Raw genomic sequence first — 15,000 nt, forward strand, 5'->3', positions numbered from 1 at the left:
TCAGTGCTTACAAGCCAGGCATAACTAATCATTTCAACGTGGAGGGAACCACCAACCTGAATGAATGGGGAAGAGAGAAGAAGAAAATAAAAATAAAAAAAACTGGAGGGGGGGCTGGACTGACTCTGTGGCGCAATTCATCTCTAAATCAGTCATTTAGGCAAGAAAGCGAAAATTAAGAGAAGTGGAGTGAACAATATTTTGTTTCTGTGTATTTCTTTAGTGCTGTTATAAAGAGATGAGGTAAAAACAAGTGTCAAGTCCCCCCCCCCCCCCTTTTTTTTCTTCCTTTTCCTCCGAAGCATTCTGTCTCGAAAGAATTCCTTCTTTAATTCCGGGAACAAATAAAACCCATAAAGCCAATTAAGTGTCAGTTCAATATTCCCGTGATTGTCGCGGGCATGATTGCGTTGAACATAATAACACAACAAATAAGGCCATCCGTCCCGAGTAACGACAGGGGATGAGGCCGACTCCATCAATCAATATCAAATCGATACAAACCAGATTTTACTACATAAAAATCACAGAGACGGATCAAGCATCGGCGCAGAGCGCACAATAGCATTACGGCGCATCCCCCGGGCCCCGAGGTACGCGGCACAGCGAGGGCGGAGAATAGACGTCGCGCAAACAAAAAAAAAAAGAAAGAAAAGGGGGGAAAAGAAAAACACATAAAAGTCAAAATAATTCACAAAAAGAAAAGAATATTAATAATAATGTTAACGGCAACGTTTTACACGTAAGTGCGAGCTAACGCGTTGGTATAATGGGAGCCGGATCAATCCGTGTTTACGAGCAGATGAATTTTTCCTCCTGTCCTTCAAGCGGCTGCCTCAGCGACACAGCGAGGCGCGGCGTGGCAGCGAGGCACGCCAAACCGTGGCCCCAGTAATTAAAACATTTAAAGCAGAGCCAGCCCCCCCGGTGCTCCCCAGGTGTGATATGGGGGTCACGCGCCTGTAGATTCTAATTTGCGCGCCATTTGTATTCATGACAGGCACGTGCTAAATATTTAACAGCAGTCCGGCAGGAGTTTGTATTGTTGGGCTTTCCAGGTCAAATAATTTGATTTCTAGGCAGATTACATTAGGCGTCAATGTCCAAGCCACCGCTCTCACTTGCCTCTCATTTCCTGCCTTTTATTACGGTTGAGATAGGCCACAAAAAAAGAAAAACAGAGAGGATATGGCTTCAGATTGTGAAAGAGCTTGTTATCCGTGGCCAAGTTATTATTTTCAATTAGAAAAAGGGATCGCTTAATTTGTTATGGGCGGCTACGCCCACACTGACATCGCATTTGCACCCTTTTTTTGAACAGGACTTGTAAAGGATAGAGAGAGAGAGAGAGAGAGAGAGAGAGAAAGAGAGAGAGAGAGAGAGAGAGGAGAAATTTCGCTCACAGACAAATTGTTAAGCGCAGCATATGAGCAGACATTACAAGAGAAATATTAATTCTAACAAATAAGAGTGCACTGCAGGAGTACAGAGCCCTAATTATGTTTTACTCATATTGATTGTCCTTGGCTGAGGCCTCTCCACTGTTGGCTGAGCTCCCAAATTTTTCCTTTCCGGCATTTTTTCTTTTCATCTAATTTTAGTCGTCGTTGTCGAACGAATGTGGCCAGAAACAAGAAGTCCAGACAAGATTCCCTGTTTTCTTTTTGTTTTTTTCTTTCAGCGGTGATTGACAACAGAGCTAGTTAAACGATGATGAGGCGTGAATGGACGCAAGGTCGGAGCAGGAGGAGAGAGAGAGAGAGAGAGAGAGAAGGGGGGCTGTCGGAGGGATGGCGTTCGTGGCTCAATATTTAATAGCTATATAATTCTGGACACACACACACACACACACACACACACACACACACACAGACAGACACAGACAGACACACACACACACACACACACACACACACACACACACACACACACACACACACACACACACACACACACACACACCCCCACACACACACACACACACACACCCCCACACACACACACACACCCAACCCGTGACCTGTCCTACACACAGCGTAATTAGGGAAACAGTTCTTTCGTTTCACTGCCAAAAGAGCAAACGCTAGGTATATATTCCCCTAATGATATGGGTTAAAGAGCTATTATACGTCTCATTAAAATATATGATCTCCCAATCTGGTGGTGGTTTGAGGTGATGGGGACGGAGCAGCGCGGGTTAAGGCTCCATTTGCAGGCGGGATGCTAATGTCCAATCACAATCAACGTCTGGCCGTACGTACGCCGTTTGACGACAAGGCGGATATTTTTTTCTTACGGTTTCCACCGTGAACCTCGCTGTGTGGAAAGCAAATGTGTAATTGATGACAGTGTTAGGGTGTGTGTGCATGGTAATGGGTTATTAGCTTTTCGGACCCCTCTCTCCTTAGTATCTTAATACGTTTCCATCAGATTCATACACTAGTCATACAGTCTAGAAAGCAAGGGCTGCCCTGTCAATTATTACTCGAAGTTGAAACGAAGTTTTTTCCCAATAATAAAACCACACACACACACACACACACACACACACACACACACACACACACACACACACACACACACACACACACACACACACACACACACACACACACACACACACACACACACACACACACATCGTGAGGAAAGCACCAAAGGCCGTCCCCAAAATATGTCGTCAAATAACTGAAATCAGTATCGATATTGATTTGGTCAAAAACATATTTTGTCAATATTGCCTATCCCGAGTATACATACCCGAGTATACTAAATAGCTTTTTCCCTGCAACTATCTGACGTCGACTACGGAGCAGGAAGGAAACGGACAACAAAAAAGCGGCAGCATACCAACGGACCCGACAGTGAATCCGGCTTATATGTGGTCACTGGAAAAGCTCCAGACCGACTTTACAGTAAATAGAGAGAAAGCGGAACACAGCCACCGGCGGTCGCTCCATCTCATTATCACTGGACACACAATGTTTCGCTGGAGGCCTCCTGCGCTCGCACACAGCGTCAGTAGTAAGAGCGCGAGCGGGGCATGCAACTAACAAAGAAAACACCCTCCCCTCTCATTCTCGCACCCTTTCATATCCCAAGTTTTCTCTTTCAACCACTAGCATCATCTGGCTGCCCTTAACCAGAGAGCCAAACACTCCTTTCAAGTGGAGAATACTTTGTTAACTGATGACCACAGGGCCAGTTATTGATCCTCTCTGCCTCTCCATGTCTGTCTCTCTGTCTCTGTCTCTGTCTCTCTCTCTCTCTCTCTCTCTCTCTCTGTTGATGAAGCCTCTCTCTCCTCGCAGGGCCAGGCAGTGCGCTCGCCACAGCTTGCTATAACAATAATAGCACTTACCATCACACAGCGTTCACATGAATCAGATTTCTTTCGGCCGGGGTTTAGATTACGGCTAAACTAAATGAAACGTTGTTGTTGTTGTTTTTTTTTTTTCCCTTCCCTTCCTCTTGCCAATCCAGGATGTGGATCTATTTGTGAGTGGAGGAGTGTAGGTGGTGCTTTGTGGAGCTTATCTCGGCTCCTCCGTCTTCTTCCCTTGCTCCCTTTTTTTTTTTTTTTTTTTTTTTTTTTTTTAAAGGTTGGCTCGTTTCAATTGTTTGAGCAAGTCCAAGTGTAAACTTTCCAGTTGTTCTGATCTGTGGGAGTCCCCTGCGGGAGGTGCAGAGAGACCCCGCGTTCACCCGCTGTTTAGAGAACGGCAGCGGCCCACCTACTCCAAATGAGCAAGGGAGGATGTAACTGGCTGTGTGTGTGTGTGTGTGTGTGTGTGTGTGTGAATATGAATGGCTGCTTGTGTGGATGTCTAATGGTGGCCTCCTTTTTCCACAGAGCAGCAAATCACCCGTCTCTGATCCCCCTTCTTGTGTCTGAGCAGGAATAAGATGCCCCCTCGAACAGCATGCTACCCCGCCACCTGATACCCATGCACTCAACCGCCGTGCACAACGCCCTACCCAGTCTAAACCCGCAGGAGCGAGGGACGAGCTTGGCTTTGAGAGAAGAGAGGAGCAGAAGAGAGTCAATTGATTCTGAAAACGAGGTAAGATTGCGAGCGCTTGTACCGCGCTTAAGAACGCCGCTCGACCGTGAGCTCTGCTCCGCAGCCCTCTGGGCAAGGCACTTATTCAACACTTTGGCAACACTCGCGGAGAGAGGGAAGATGAGGAGGAGGAGGAGGAGGAGGAGGAGGAGGATTGGAAAGGACAGAGGAGAGAGACAGAGAGAGAGAGAGAGAGAGAAAAAGGAGAAACGGGAAAAAAAAAGAGGTTAGAAGGAGGACGCAAAAAGCAAGACAGAGAGACATAGCAGGAGAAAACAAGAGTAGGAGACCGAGCGAGAGAAAAAATGCGAGAACGTGGGAGAGAGGGAATGTATTTCAACCCCCGGAACCGGGAGACCAAAGTAGGTTTGCAGAGCTAATTAATTTCTGATGGCTGGACTTTCATTTGGCTGAAAGGTCAGCTAACTTTAAAGGTCACACCGCCATGTCTGCTAGACCCAAACACTTAAATTACTCAGAGTCAGAGGGGGAGACAGGGCGAGAGAGAGAGAGGGAGAGAGAGAGATGCAGAGAAAGAGACAGCAATAGGAGAAAAAAAACCCAAGAAAAACACCTGCACTAAAACAAATTCCGCCACCGACACATTGGCCGCGCGCGCAAACACACACACCTACACACACTCACTTGACAATTGTACATTTGATATTCCCATTTCTATCATCCTAAGGTCAGACCAGGGACCAGGGTTATTATTCCATCTAAGAGCTTTTAATACTGCTCGCACATCCACTGCAAATTACTCTTGACTTCATTTAAATGTTGGTGTGTGTGTGTGTGTGTGTGTGTGTGTGTATGTGTGTGTGTGTGTGTGTGCGTGCACATGTTCAGCTGATGTGCCCCGGTTGACAGGACCGAATTTACGGCATGCACTGCTTAGCACATTTCTCACCCCCCCATCTAGTGTATCTTTATGTAGATTTTAGCTGTCACAATAACAACTTGATAACGTCGCCGGCGCCTCCAGGACGCCGGAGCCATTACGTGTAGGAGGCCACGATGAAGGAGACTTCTCGCGTTGAAGTGCCAGGGCGCACGCGTTCCCGGGTGGGTGCCTCCCGGAGTGTGAGCGCACGAATGCGGAAAGACGAAAACGCGAACAAACTGATTCCATACTGTGTTAAATATATATACGGAGGTCTCCATGCAAACAATCCACATTCACAACCATCCATCTTGCACCATCGTGTTCACCAAGATGAAATGAAAGGTTAAATTAGAGGTTCTGCAGGACATTTGACTGCATTATGCTCCTCACACATCAACGTACTGACACTCACTTTTACTAGACCTCCCTGTGGCTGCTGAGTGTAAGCTTTATCTCTTACTAATTGTTTCTTTTATATAGCTACACAAGGCAATTCGACCTGCTTCATATTTTAAGATAAGACAGGAAGACGTATGGCAGTCAATGGAAAGCATTGAAATTCTTCACACAGCGACCACAGATACAACGAACGGCGTGAATTCTACTGAATTAAGGACAAAACACGGTAAAATTCGATAAAACACCTTCCTGCGATCTTCTTATGTGACAGGATGTTTTACAGTTTCTCCAACTTTCCAGAAGGAGGAAAAAACTAATATTTACACAAATGAAATAAAATGAAAACCATTTTATTCAACTTGTCATTTCAATGTATTTAATGTTTTTTTCAGGCGACTTCCGGATTTGCTTATATGCACCGTAGCCCCAGCTCACCTTCATCCTGCTTCTTGCGGGCCTCCTCTTCCCTCTGTGCCACCTTGGCCTTCAGCACCTCGTCCGTCTTGGCTGCAAACAACAGTGGACGACAGAGAGCAGAGTTCAGAGTTGAGCCCCGTCACAATAATGAAGAGTTGCATTTATTCATCGACACTGTAAGATGTAGACTAGAAAAAAAAAAAGAAAAAGAAAAAGCCTCGGGATGACCAGAAACTTCAGCGCCGTCCGTGAGAATGTGTCTTAACATGCGCTCCAGCAGCTGGGTTGCGAGAAATTAATTCCCGATAAACAGTTTTCAAACACAGCTCCGACAGCGTCTACGACCAGGTCACGACAACACAATGATTACATCAGCGGCGAACGTTTCAATCTTCCTCAGCGCGAACCCTCCCGGCTCTCCCTCCTCTACCTCCGGTTGGGAGGCCGTTCCCCCCTCACTTAATGCCCACGTCGGGCGCACAAGGCGCAAGACGTGCGCCTCTCCCCCGGAAGAAAAAACAAAACAAAAAGAAGAAGCTGTTTATCGTCTCAGCATAATGAAAAGCTTAAGAGAAAGTGAGGCGACGGGGGTAAACACCCGTCGCTGTGTTTTAAGCATCGCTCATCACAAGCCGCACTGTGTCGGCTCCCTCGGCCTACCCCCCCCCCTCCCCGCCCCCCCTACGAATAATCAAGATGTTAAGCCACATTAAAAAATATAATGCCGTGTATGGCAGGACTATCAATACTGCCTCTAAATTAATTACATTTCTGTTGCGGCGCATCATTTATTTTGCGGCGTTAGAGGCCTCGGCGGAACCATTCGCCTTTATTGCCGTCTCACCGGTTGATGAGTGAGCCATGTAAAATTGAGTCTCCAATATCATTACACTTAATGAGTTTAAACTTTCGAGAAAAAAAAAAAAAAAAAAAAAAAAAAAAAAGAGGCAGAGCGAAAGACGGGGGAGGAGTAGAGGGGTGTACGGAGAGGGAGAGAAAGCAGCGTTTTGGGAAGCGTTAACGTGATAAGAGGGGGGGCGGAAGCGCTTGCAGAATGTCTGCGTCGGGGGCACGACAGCGGGAGCTGGAATTTGGTTTTAATGCAACGGCTTGAAAGGATCCCGACATGATGTACAGTGTTGCTTACGACACCCGCTTTTTGGGGATTCGGGTCACGCGTCATCGAGATATCAATGGAATTTGATGTAGTTGCATTGAGTTCATACAAAAGCAAAAGGGAAAGCCGCACCTAGACACATGCACACACACAAAAAAAAACAAAAACACGAGAGTTCCAGATTACATTTTACGGAATCTATTTTTGAAACCTGGGATATTAATTAAATACTAATCTATAACTATTATTATATTTATTGATTAACTAAAAACAATTAAACACTAGGTCTTCAAAATCCAGTATGGATCCGTGTGCTCTTTATTATAAATGCCAAGAATGAGTAAAAAAAACGGTGTCATCGGTACATCCCTACATGCAAGGGTTTGTTTTGGTGTTTTGAGAGTGTGTGTGTGTGTGTGTGTGTGTGTGTGTCTGTGTCGTCGAGGAAGCCATAGGTTGCGGCGGTCTTGTTGTGACGGCGCTGCTGGTTTTGTTCCGTAATTGGCGTAGACAAAAAGCCTGTCACACTGCTGTTACGGCTGGTTAAGTCTGGAGGTTCCGCATCTTTAGCAACAATAACTCTACATGGATGACTGAACCCCCCCACCAACCTCCCCCAGCTGGGAAGAGGGGGAGTGTGTGTGTGTGTGTGTGTGTGTGTGTGTGTGTGTGTGTGCATATAAGGTGTAAAAAGCACAACACACTTGAATACCTACCAGACAGTTCATAAGTAGACATTTACTATCCTCATAATCTCATAATTAATCAGATTCTTTTTTTTTAATGGCTTTAATACTGGTTTAGAACTTAAAAAAAAAAGTTTTAGATGCGTCTCCTGGTGGATATGGGGGGTAGAGAGAGAGACCGGATGGAGATGGCCGACGTATTGGAATGGAGCAAAAAAGATAAAACACGCATTGGGACTAACAAAATAAGCACACAGAAAGAGGGGAAGACGACTGTCATAAACACACACACACACACACACACACACACACACACACACACACACACACACACACACACACACACACACACACACACACACACACACACACACACACACACACACACACACACACACACACAGAAACAACAGGAGCGATTTGTCACCTTTTTTGTTTGCATGTTTATCCTTCCCCCTCTCCTCCCCCCTCTTCCCAACAGGTTCTCTCATCCCTTTGCTCTGTCTTGTCTCCTTCTGAACCCCCCCCCCCCACCCACCCACCCCCCATCCATCTCCATGCAAGGCTTTCTCTTCCTCCTCTCTCTCTCTCTCTCTCTCTCTCTCTCTCTCTCTCTCTCTCTCTCTCTCTCTCTCTCTCTCTCTCTCTCTCTCTCTCTCTCTCTCTCTCTCATCTCTCCAGTACACTGTGCCCGGGGGCGATAGCAGCAAATCAAACTGTTTATCCATCCCATCATCAGCGCACTGCCTCGCGGGGATCCTGCCCCCTCAAAAACAATGAAAGTAGGCCTGAGCGCCGAGCCAGGGATGCGATTTAATTACATCAATAAGAAGCTCTGCGTGGAACAATAAATGAATAAAAAAACTAAACTAAAAAAACTAAACAAATAAATGAAAAATCCCGCAGCAATACGCTGCGACATCACCGCGACTGTGGTTTAAACTGCGTGTACACACACATCCACGCATTACACCTTACATGCATGTAATGTCTACAGCACTGGGCACCCACAAACTTCTGCCGAGAAAAAAAAAACTGGAGGAGACTCGTTGCTCTTGTTTTGTTTGTCACCTCGTGTTGGGTAATGTCTCATTGTCTATATGTGAATTTTGAATTAAATGTCGGGTCGTGGTGGTTATTTACAGCTACCAAAAATTGAGAGAAATCATTTCACATTACATTGACTTAAAGACTTTGGTAACATACTAAAATATATACAGTACAGATAAAACATATACTGTAAACAGGGAAGTTTAGTCGTGCGACCAATCACATCCGGTTGAAAATGAGATTCCGTCGTCAAAGGTTGGGACATTTCTTAACGGACGCATTAACCATCAGGGGGCGCTGCATCGACGGAGCGCCACTGCGGAATTCACTTCCGGCGGCGCCGACGGAGACGTCAGCTGGGCGCGAAGCGTTATGGAAGGAGTGTGAGTGTCACGGCGTTAGCGGCTCCCGGCTCATTCTACGACGGGACGACGCGATGGACTTGTATTAAAGCGTGTCATAAAGGGCCCTGGCGTGGGAGAGCCGAGAAGCATTTCACTTCATTTACAGCTATGTATGCTCGTCGGCCGCTGGGGGGCGGAGGTGACGATTTGGAGGAACGTGTCAGGTGGAGGGGGGTTGGGCCGCTGCAGTGAAATCACATCGTGATTAGGAGTGTGATTGCAGCTCGGGGGGCCCGAGGGGCCATGTAGCTCTGATGGCACTAGACAATGTTTCATGCACAGTTGCAGCAGAGAGAGGGAGGAAGAGGTAGCCAGAATCTTCCATGTTCCTTTAATTCTAAAACTAATTCTAAAATCTCTCTCTCTCTCTCTCTCTCTCTCTCTCTCTCTCTCTCTCTCTCTCTCTCTCTCTCTCTCTCTCTCTCTCTGTCTCTCTGTCTCTCTCTCTCTCTCCCACCCCCCCCCCCCCTTCCCTCCTCCCCTGGCAGGATTAGCTGGGTCTCGTTAGAGGGGAAATGTAATAATGCTCCCACCAGGTGGAATGGGGCCCACTCCATTATCAGCCAGGAGATGGATGGGCCGCGCAGGACCGGCAGGGGCCAAGCGCGCACGCAATTTAGATTCAATAAACTGGCAAAGCAAGACCCCCAATCTGATTTATCTCTTACACGCCGCTGACGCTCGACGCTACAATGCTGATTCCCTATTACCACTCGGAGAGGGACTATTCATTGGATGTATGGCGCGGCGGGCGCGGGGAGGCTCGCCGGGGCCCTCGGGACAGCAGGGGGAAACAGATACAGCAGAGGGTTAATACGTTTACACACAGATAAGCAATTAAATCTTCAGGCTGAGTTATAGAGTTATTAAGGAGGGATTGGGAAAGGCGAGGGGTGGAGAGAAAGAGACAGAAAGAGAGAGAGAGAGAGAGGCACGGAGAAAGAGAAATCTCCAACACTCGAGTTTGTTAGTTTGGGCCTAAGGTCAGATACAGTAGGTGTTCAAAGTGAGCGAGGCGATCATATTATGGAGTTCATTAGGTGGAGAACAACAGAGGAGCTGCCGTCTGCCCATAGTGTTCACTCAGCTCAATACTGCACTAACCCTAAAGACAAGCGGTCACGTTAAACATTGGCTTATGCACAGTCTTCCACCTGGTCTGTGTCCATGTGTGTATGTGTCAGCATGCATGTATGTGTGTTAATGCATGCAGCATACAACGTGTAGATAGGAGCCCAGCTAAACCTTCTAGCGAAATCGTATTTTTCCCAGATGTCATTGGAGTCAACGCGAGGGATTGGCACCAGAATCTTTTAAATTGATCCAGTATTGAGAGACTGGCTTCAGCCGAATGGAGCAAGGGAGGGCAATCGCAACGACATTGTCAGTGCGATCGCCCCGGTGCGCGGCAGTCGGCTGAGGTTAAAATCTCAATACCGGATCAATTTAACAGATCCTGATGCCAATCACTCAGATTGACTCCCGATGGTCGAAAAATAAGGTTAGGTAAAAAAAAAAAAAAAGACCAGAGTTTTCCTTTAAATGCGTATACGCAGAAAGGTCTGCATACTGATATGTTCTGGCGTTGCAGGGGAGTCGGAGCAGAGGCGGTGCCGGGTGTCACATCCACACATCCGACAATCAAAGTGAATCTGAATGTCAGCGGTAGAGGAGGCGTAATAAATTTGCCGCGCGTTCGACGACAAACACAGCATTAGAGGCAGCTATGCACCACTGGAAAAACGTCCCTCCCAATCAGCTGAGCACTTTACAGTGACGCCCGGCAGCGTGGTCTGGCCAGCCCCGAACACCAGATAGGCAGGAGAGACAGACAGACAGACAGACACGCAGACTGACTGACGAACAACAGCACTGACAGTTTCGGCCGGACGAGACAGACAGGTGAGAGAAAGAGACGGACAGACGGGCAGTCACACTGACTGACAGACAACAGCCGTGATAGGCAGGGAAGCCATGCAAGAAAAAAAAAAAAAAAAAAAATGAGCCAGATGGGTGAGAAAACGGGCAGACAGACAGGCGGGCCACCCGATAAGCAATAACACTGACACGCCGACAGACGTGACAGCAGAGACAGACAGACGGACGGACGGACAGAGAGACACAATGACTAAAAGACTGGGCAGTCAGATAGACAGGGCGAACCAGAGTTGGGCAGACAGACAGACGGACAAGAGAGAAGCCTACTGAACGACGCATATCCAACACTGGTAGAATTCACGTCATGATTCCTAACAAAGGCTTATTTACAAAACTCGTATTTCACTGATCTGTTATGATTAATGTGTAATTTGCTGCACAGATGAAGACAGCAGATGCACGTTGGGCTAATATTGTGAAATAAAGCGGGAAGGCCTGGGATGAAGCGCAAACATGTGGTTCGAAGCACATATCATGGGTTACTTGGGAGCAAAAAATACCATACCACTAGGTGGCACAGTACACAGATAACAAGGAAATTCCAAAGGCACTATATTTTTGTGTTTATGTGTGTGTGTGTGTGTGTGTGTGTGTGTGTGTGTGTGTGTGCGTGCGTGCGTGCGTGTGTGTGTGTGTGTGTGTGCGTGCGTGCGTGCGTGTGTATGTGTGTGTGTGTGTGTGTATGTGTGTGTGTGTGTGTACACCCCAATTAGAACCAGTTCATGTACACCTTGTAGCTGTTCGGCATAATTTGACACGGGGCATATCTGAAGATCCACCTGCAACCTAATTGCTTGTGCAGAGATGAAAGATAAAACATGAAGTGCTTTCATTATTGATGATTAAGACGCAAACAATGAGTGAAAAGCACCCTGACACGAGAAAAAAGATCATGTTTCATGCATGACTAATCTGCATCGCCTTACGCCTTACGTACATGCGTCGAAGAACACCGTCCTCTGGAACGGGCACGGGCCGGGGCCCCGGTTTTTTCCTGAGTTTGGGCGGCACGGGCGTGTTGAGAGGACTACAATTACGCAACGTCAACAGCGAAATCCTGAGAGCGGCGGGGACGAGACCCTAACCGAACTGATGTTTATCGCAGTTTGCCCTCTGCTTCTCTTATTGGGAGGATTTAACGACACCCATGAAATATTCACAAACTAAACAATTAGAGGGAGATATCTTACAAATTCTATCAATTATTCATTCACAATCGTCTGACAAGCGGATTTTTTTTTTTTTTCCTCCTGCTTCTTAGCGATATTCTGACAAGAGGTGGGGGGGCACCAATTAGGAGCTTGTGCTTCTGTGGCATCACCGAGGCTTTTGTAATGAATCTGTGCTGCACACAGACAGATGGCTGTGTCACTGAAAAATCGTCTGAATAAAAAAGGAAATTAAAATGGTAATAATGAAAGAAATAACCTGGACCTATGTGTACCGTCCTGCAATGTAGGTTGCCCGCTGTCATTCACACACTGCTGCGCTGGCGGGTGAAATACAATATGAGGGACAAATATCATCATGGGATCAAAAGCGAGTTCTCCACTTGATAACACCGTATCTACTGGCTGGTCTCTCTCGGATGGCGGAACCCAGAAACTTGATAAAGCTTTCGAAGTGAAATTTAAAAACATGCTTACTCCGGACAAATGATTCACAATCTAGCCGTTGAATTTTAATGGCGCACGCTGAGGTTTCATCTCTCCAAACAAAGGAGGTGAGGGGATAACGAAGGGATGGAGTCAGTCCAATGCGTGATGATGTATCTAACATTGCAGGCGGCTCACGGTTATATACTATTTGACTTTTGCTGTCACTTCCAGATTTATAAAGAAAAACATGAAACACCGGTATCTCAGGCTGGGGAATTTAGCCTGCAGCCAAAATATGCTCCCCTTGGATTTAGTCTATTCTGGCCGTTGGCTGAGGATCTCTGATTTGCGGATGATGGAGTCAAAATATGACCATCTTTGCTTTTAAGGTGGGTGAAATAGAAACAAAAACAAAATGAAAGTAATTTAAGTAATTTCCCCCTGGGATTATTAAAGTATTTCTGATTCTGAGTCTGATTCTGATTCCGATGAAACAATTCGGTTTTTCTAAATGCGGAATTTTTTTTGGATTAAAATAATTAACAATTTGGACCTCTCCACAAGCCTTTAATGATGACAGTGAATGATGTATCACCTGTAACTGGCTGCAATCTGGCTTCCATCCCTTTCACTCGCCACATTCATCAGTGACGACGCTGTAATTACAATAGTGTTTGCCACCTCCAAGCTTGTTCGCCTTTCTCTGAAACATTTTATGTGAATAATAAATCACAATAACAAACAAGGCTTTCAAACCTCTGTGGCATTCATCCCCACAATATCCTTCTACATGGTACAAATTTGTCGCCTTGTGGCCTTTTCACACATAAGACCCGAGGTTCAAATGGGCTTCATGTTGGCCAAGAAAATAACCATTTTAAGTGGGTGGCTCAAGCTACGACACATGACCTCTAGAACGAGGGAGGGAGGCTGACACAACAGGACTCCCCGCCCGCACCTGTCCACTGGGAGATGCTGGCCCTTGACTCTGGTCCAGATGGGGAATTGTGGGGATAGGTGGGAAGGGGCAGAGGCCTCCAGCAGTCAAGGAGTTCAGAGAGCAATGATACTCAGAGGATCACACACCGCCACGGGGAGAAAGTATGTGCACACCTTTCACGCACGCACGCACGCACGCACACAAGGAGTTGAACCTCTATGCCTGATAATGACTATATATTCAAACATAAACATGCAGAGGTTATAGAACGGCTCTTACACATGATCAGTAGGCATTAGAGAGAGCGCAAGTGTTCAACCTGGCGGCGATGCTACACATTAATGCCGATTCACAATGCCCCAGTTCAAATCTGCAATACATTGAAATTTGGCCCATTTAATGCTGCCTTTAGAGACCACTTCCAACAAACAGCGAGACGTTGGTCATGTTCAATATGAGTGAAAAATTTATGAATAGGATACATTTCATTCTTTAACGCTCTGCCAGAGCCCTACTTTGTGTTGAACACTCCACTTGAGCTTGTGTTTTCTGTCATGTGTAGGTCGCATCAAGCGGTTTCTGCCAAAAAATGCCCCATAGGTAAAGACTTGAGGTCTGTCATGAGAACTTCAGTGAAATGAATAGGTTAGTGTATAGTGGAGGTCTTGAGAGGGCGATCAGATCAAATCTATAATGCAGGGATCAAGCAGTGAAATATTAAGCAGGCCGGGGCCTCTGAACGACACCTCACCTTCAACCCCCATCATTCCATGTGTTCGCGTTCCACTCTCTCTCTCCTAACGTTTACTTTTTATCTCCATGTATTTCCATTCCTCCTCTGTTCTTTTCCCCAACCGCCTCTCCCCGTTCTCTGTCCTCCCCCTTTTCTGTATCTCCTTCTCTCATACTCCCCTCGTCCACATCATCTGTTTCACTCCCGACTACATCCTCTCCCCCCGTCTTTCATCTATCCCAGCGTCCCATGCTCTGAGGTCTTACCTTTTCAACAGGTTAGTGATATACTACTGTTATATAAAGTACACTCACTGAGCACTTTATTAGGAACACCTGTACACCTACTTATTCATGCAGTTATCTAATCATCCAATTGTGTGGCAGCAGTGCAATGCATAACATCATGCAGATATGGGTCAGCAGCTTCAATTAATGTTCACATCAACCATCAGAATGGGGAAAAAATGCGACCTCAGTGTTTTCAACTGTGGCATGAATGTTGGTGCCGAACGGGATGCTTTGAGTAACTGCTGATGTCCTGGGATTTTCACGCACAACCGTCTCTAGAGTTGCCTCAGAATGGTGCGAAAAAACAAAAAACATCCAGTGAGCGGCAGTTCTGCTGTGAGAGCGGTCAACGGAGAAGGGCCAGACCGGGTCGAGCTGACGGAAAGACTACGGTTACTCAGACAACGTCTCTGTACAAGTGTGGTGAGCAGAAAAAACATCCCAGAATGAACAACACGTTGAACCTTGAGGCGGATGG

The 15,000-nt window shown here is 46.5% G+C and overlaps 1 protein-coding gene across 2 annotated transcripts in view; it reads right to left on the reverse strand.

The window, feature by feature from the left end:
• rsrc1 (arginine/serine-rich coiled-coil 1) overlaps positions 1-15,000 on the reverse strand; it is a 128,440-nt gene that overhangs the window by 19,476 nt on the left and 93,964 nt on the right. For both annotated transcript variants that reach the window (XM_080007219.1, XM_080007220.1), the window contains exon 7: positions 5,785-5,856. In XM_080007219.1, coding sequence (XP_079863345.1) covers positions 5,785-5,856 — 72 coding nt within the window. The remainder of the gene's footprint in view (positions 1-5,784; positions 5,857-15,000) is intronic.

The sequence above is a fragment of the Zeus faber genome, assembly GCF_960531495.2.
Source record: "Zeus faber genome assembly, chromosome: 9".
Lineage (NCBI taxonomy): Eukaryota > Metazoa > Chordata > Actinopteri > Zeiformes > Zeidae > Zeus > Zeus faber.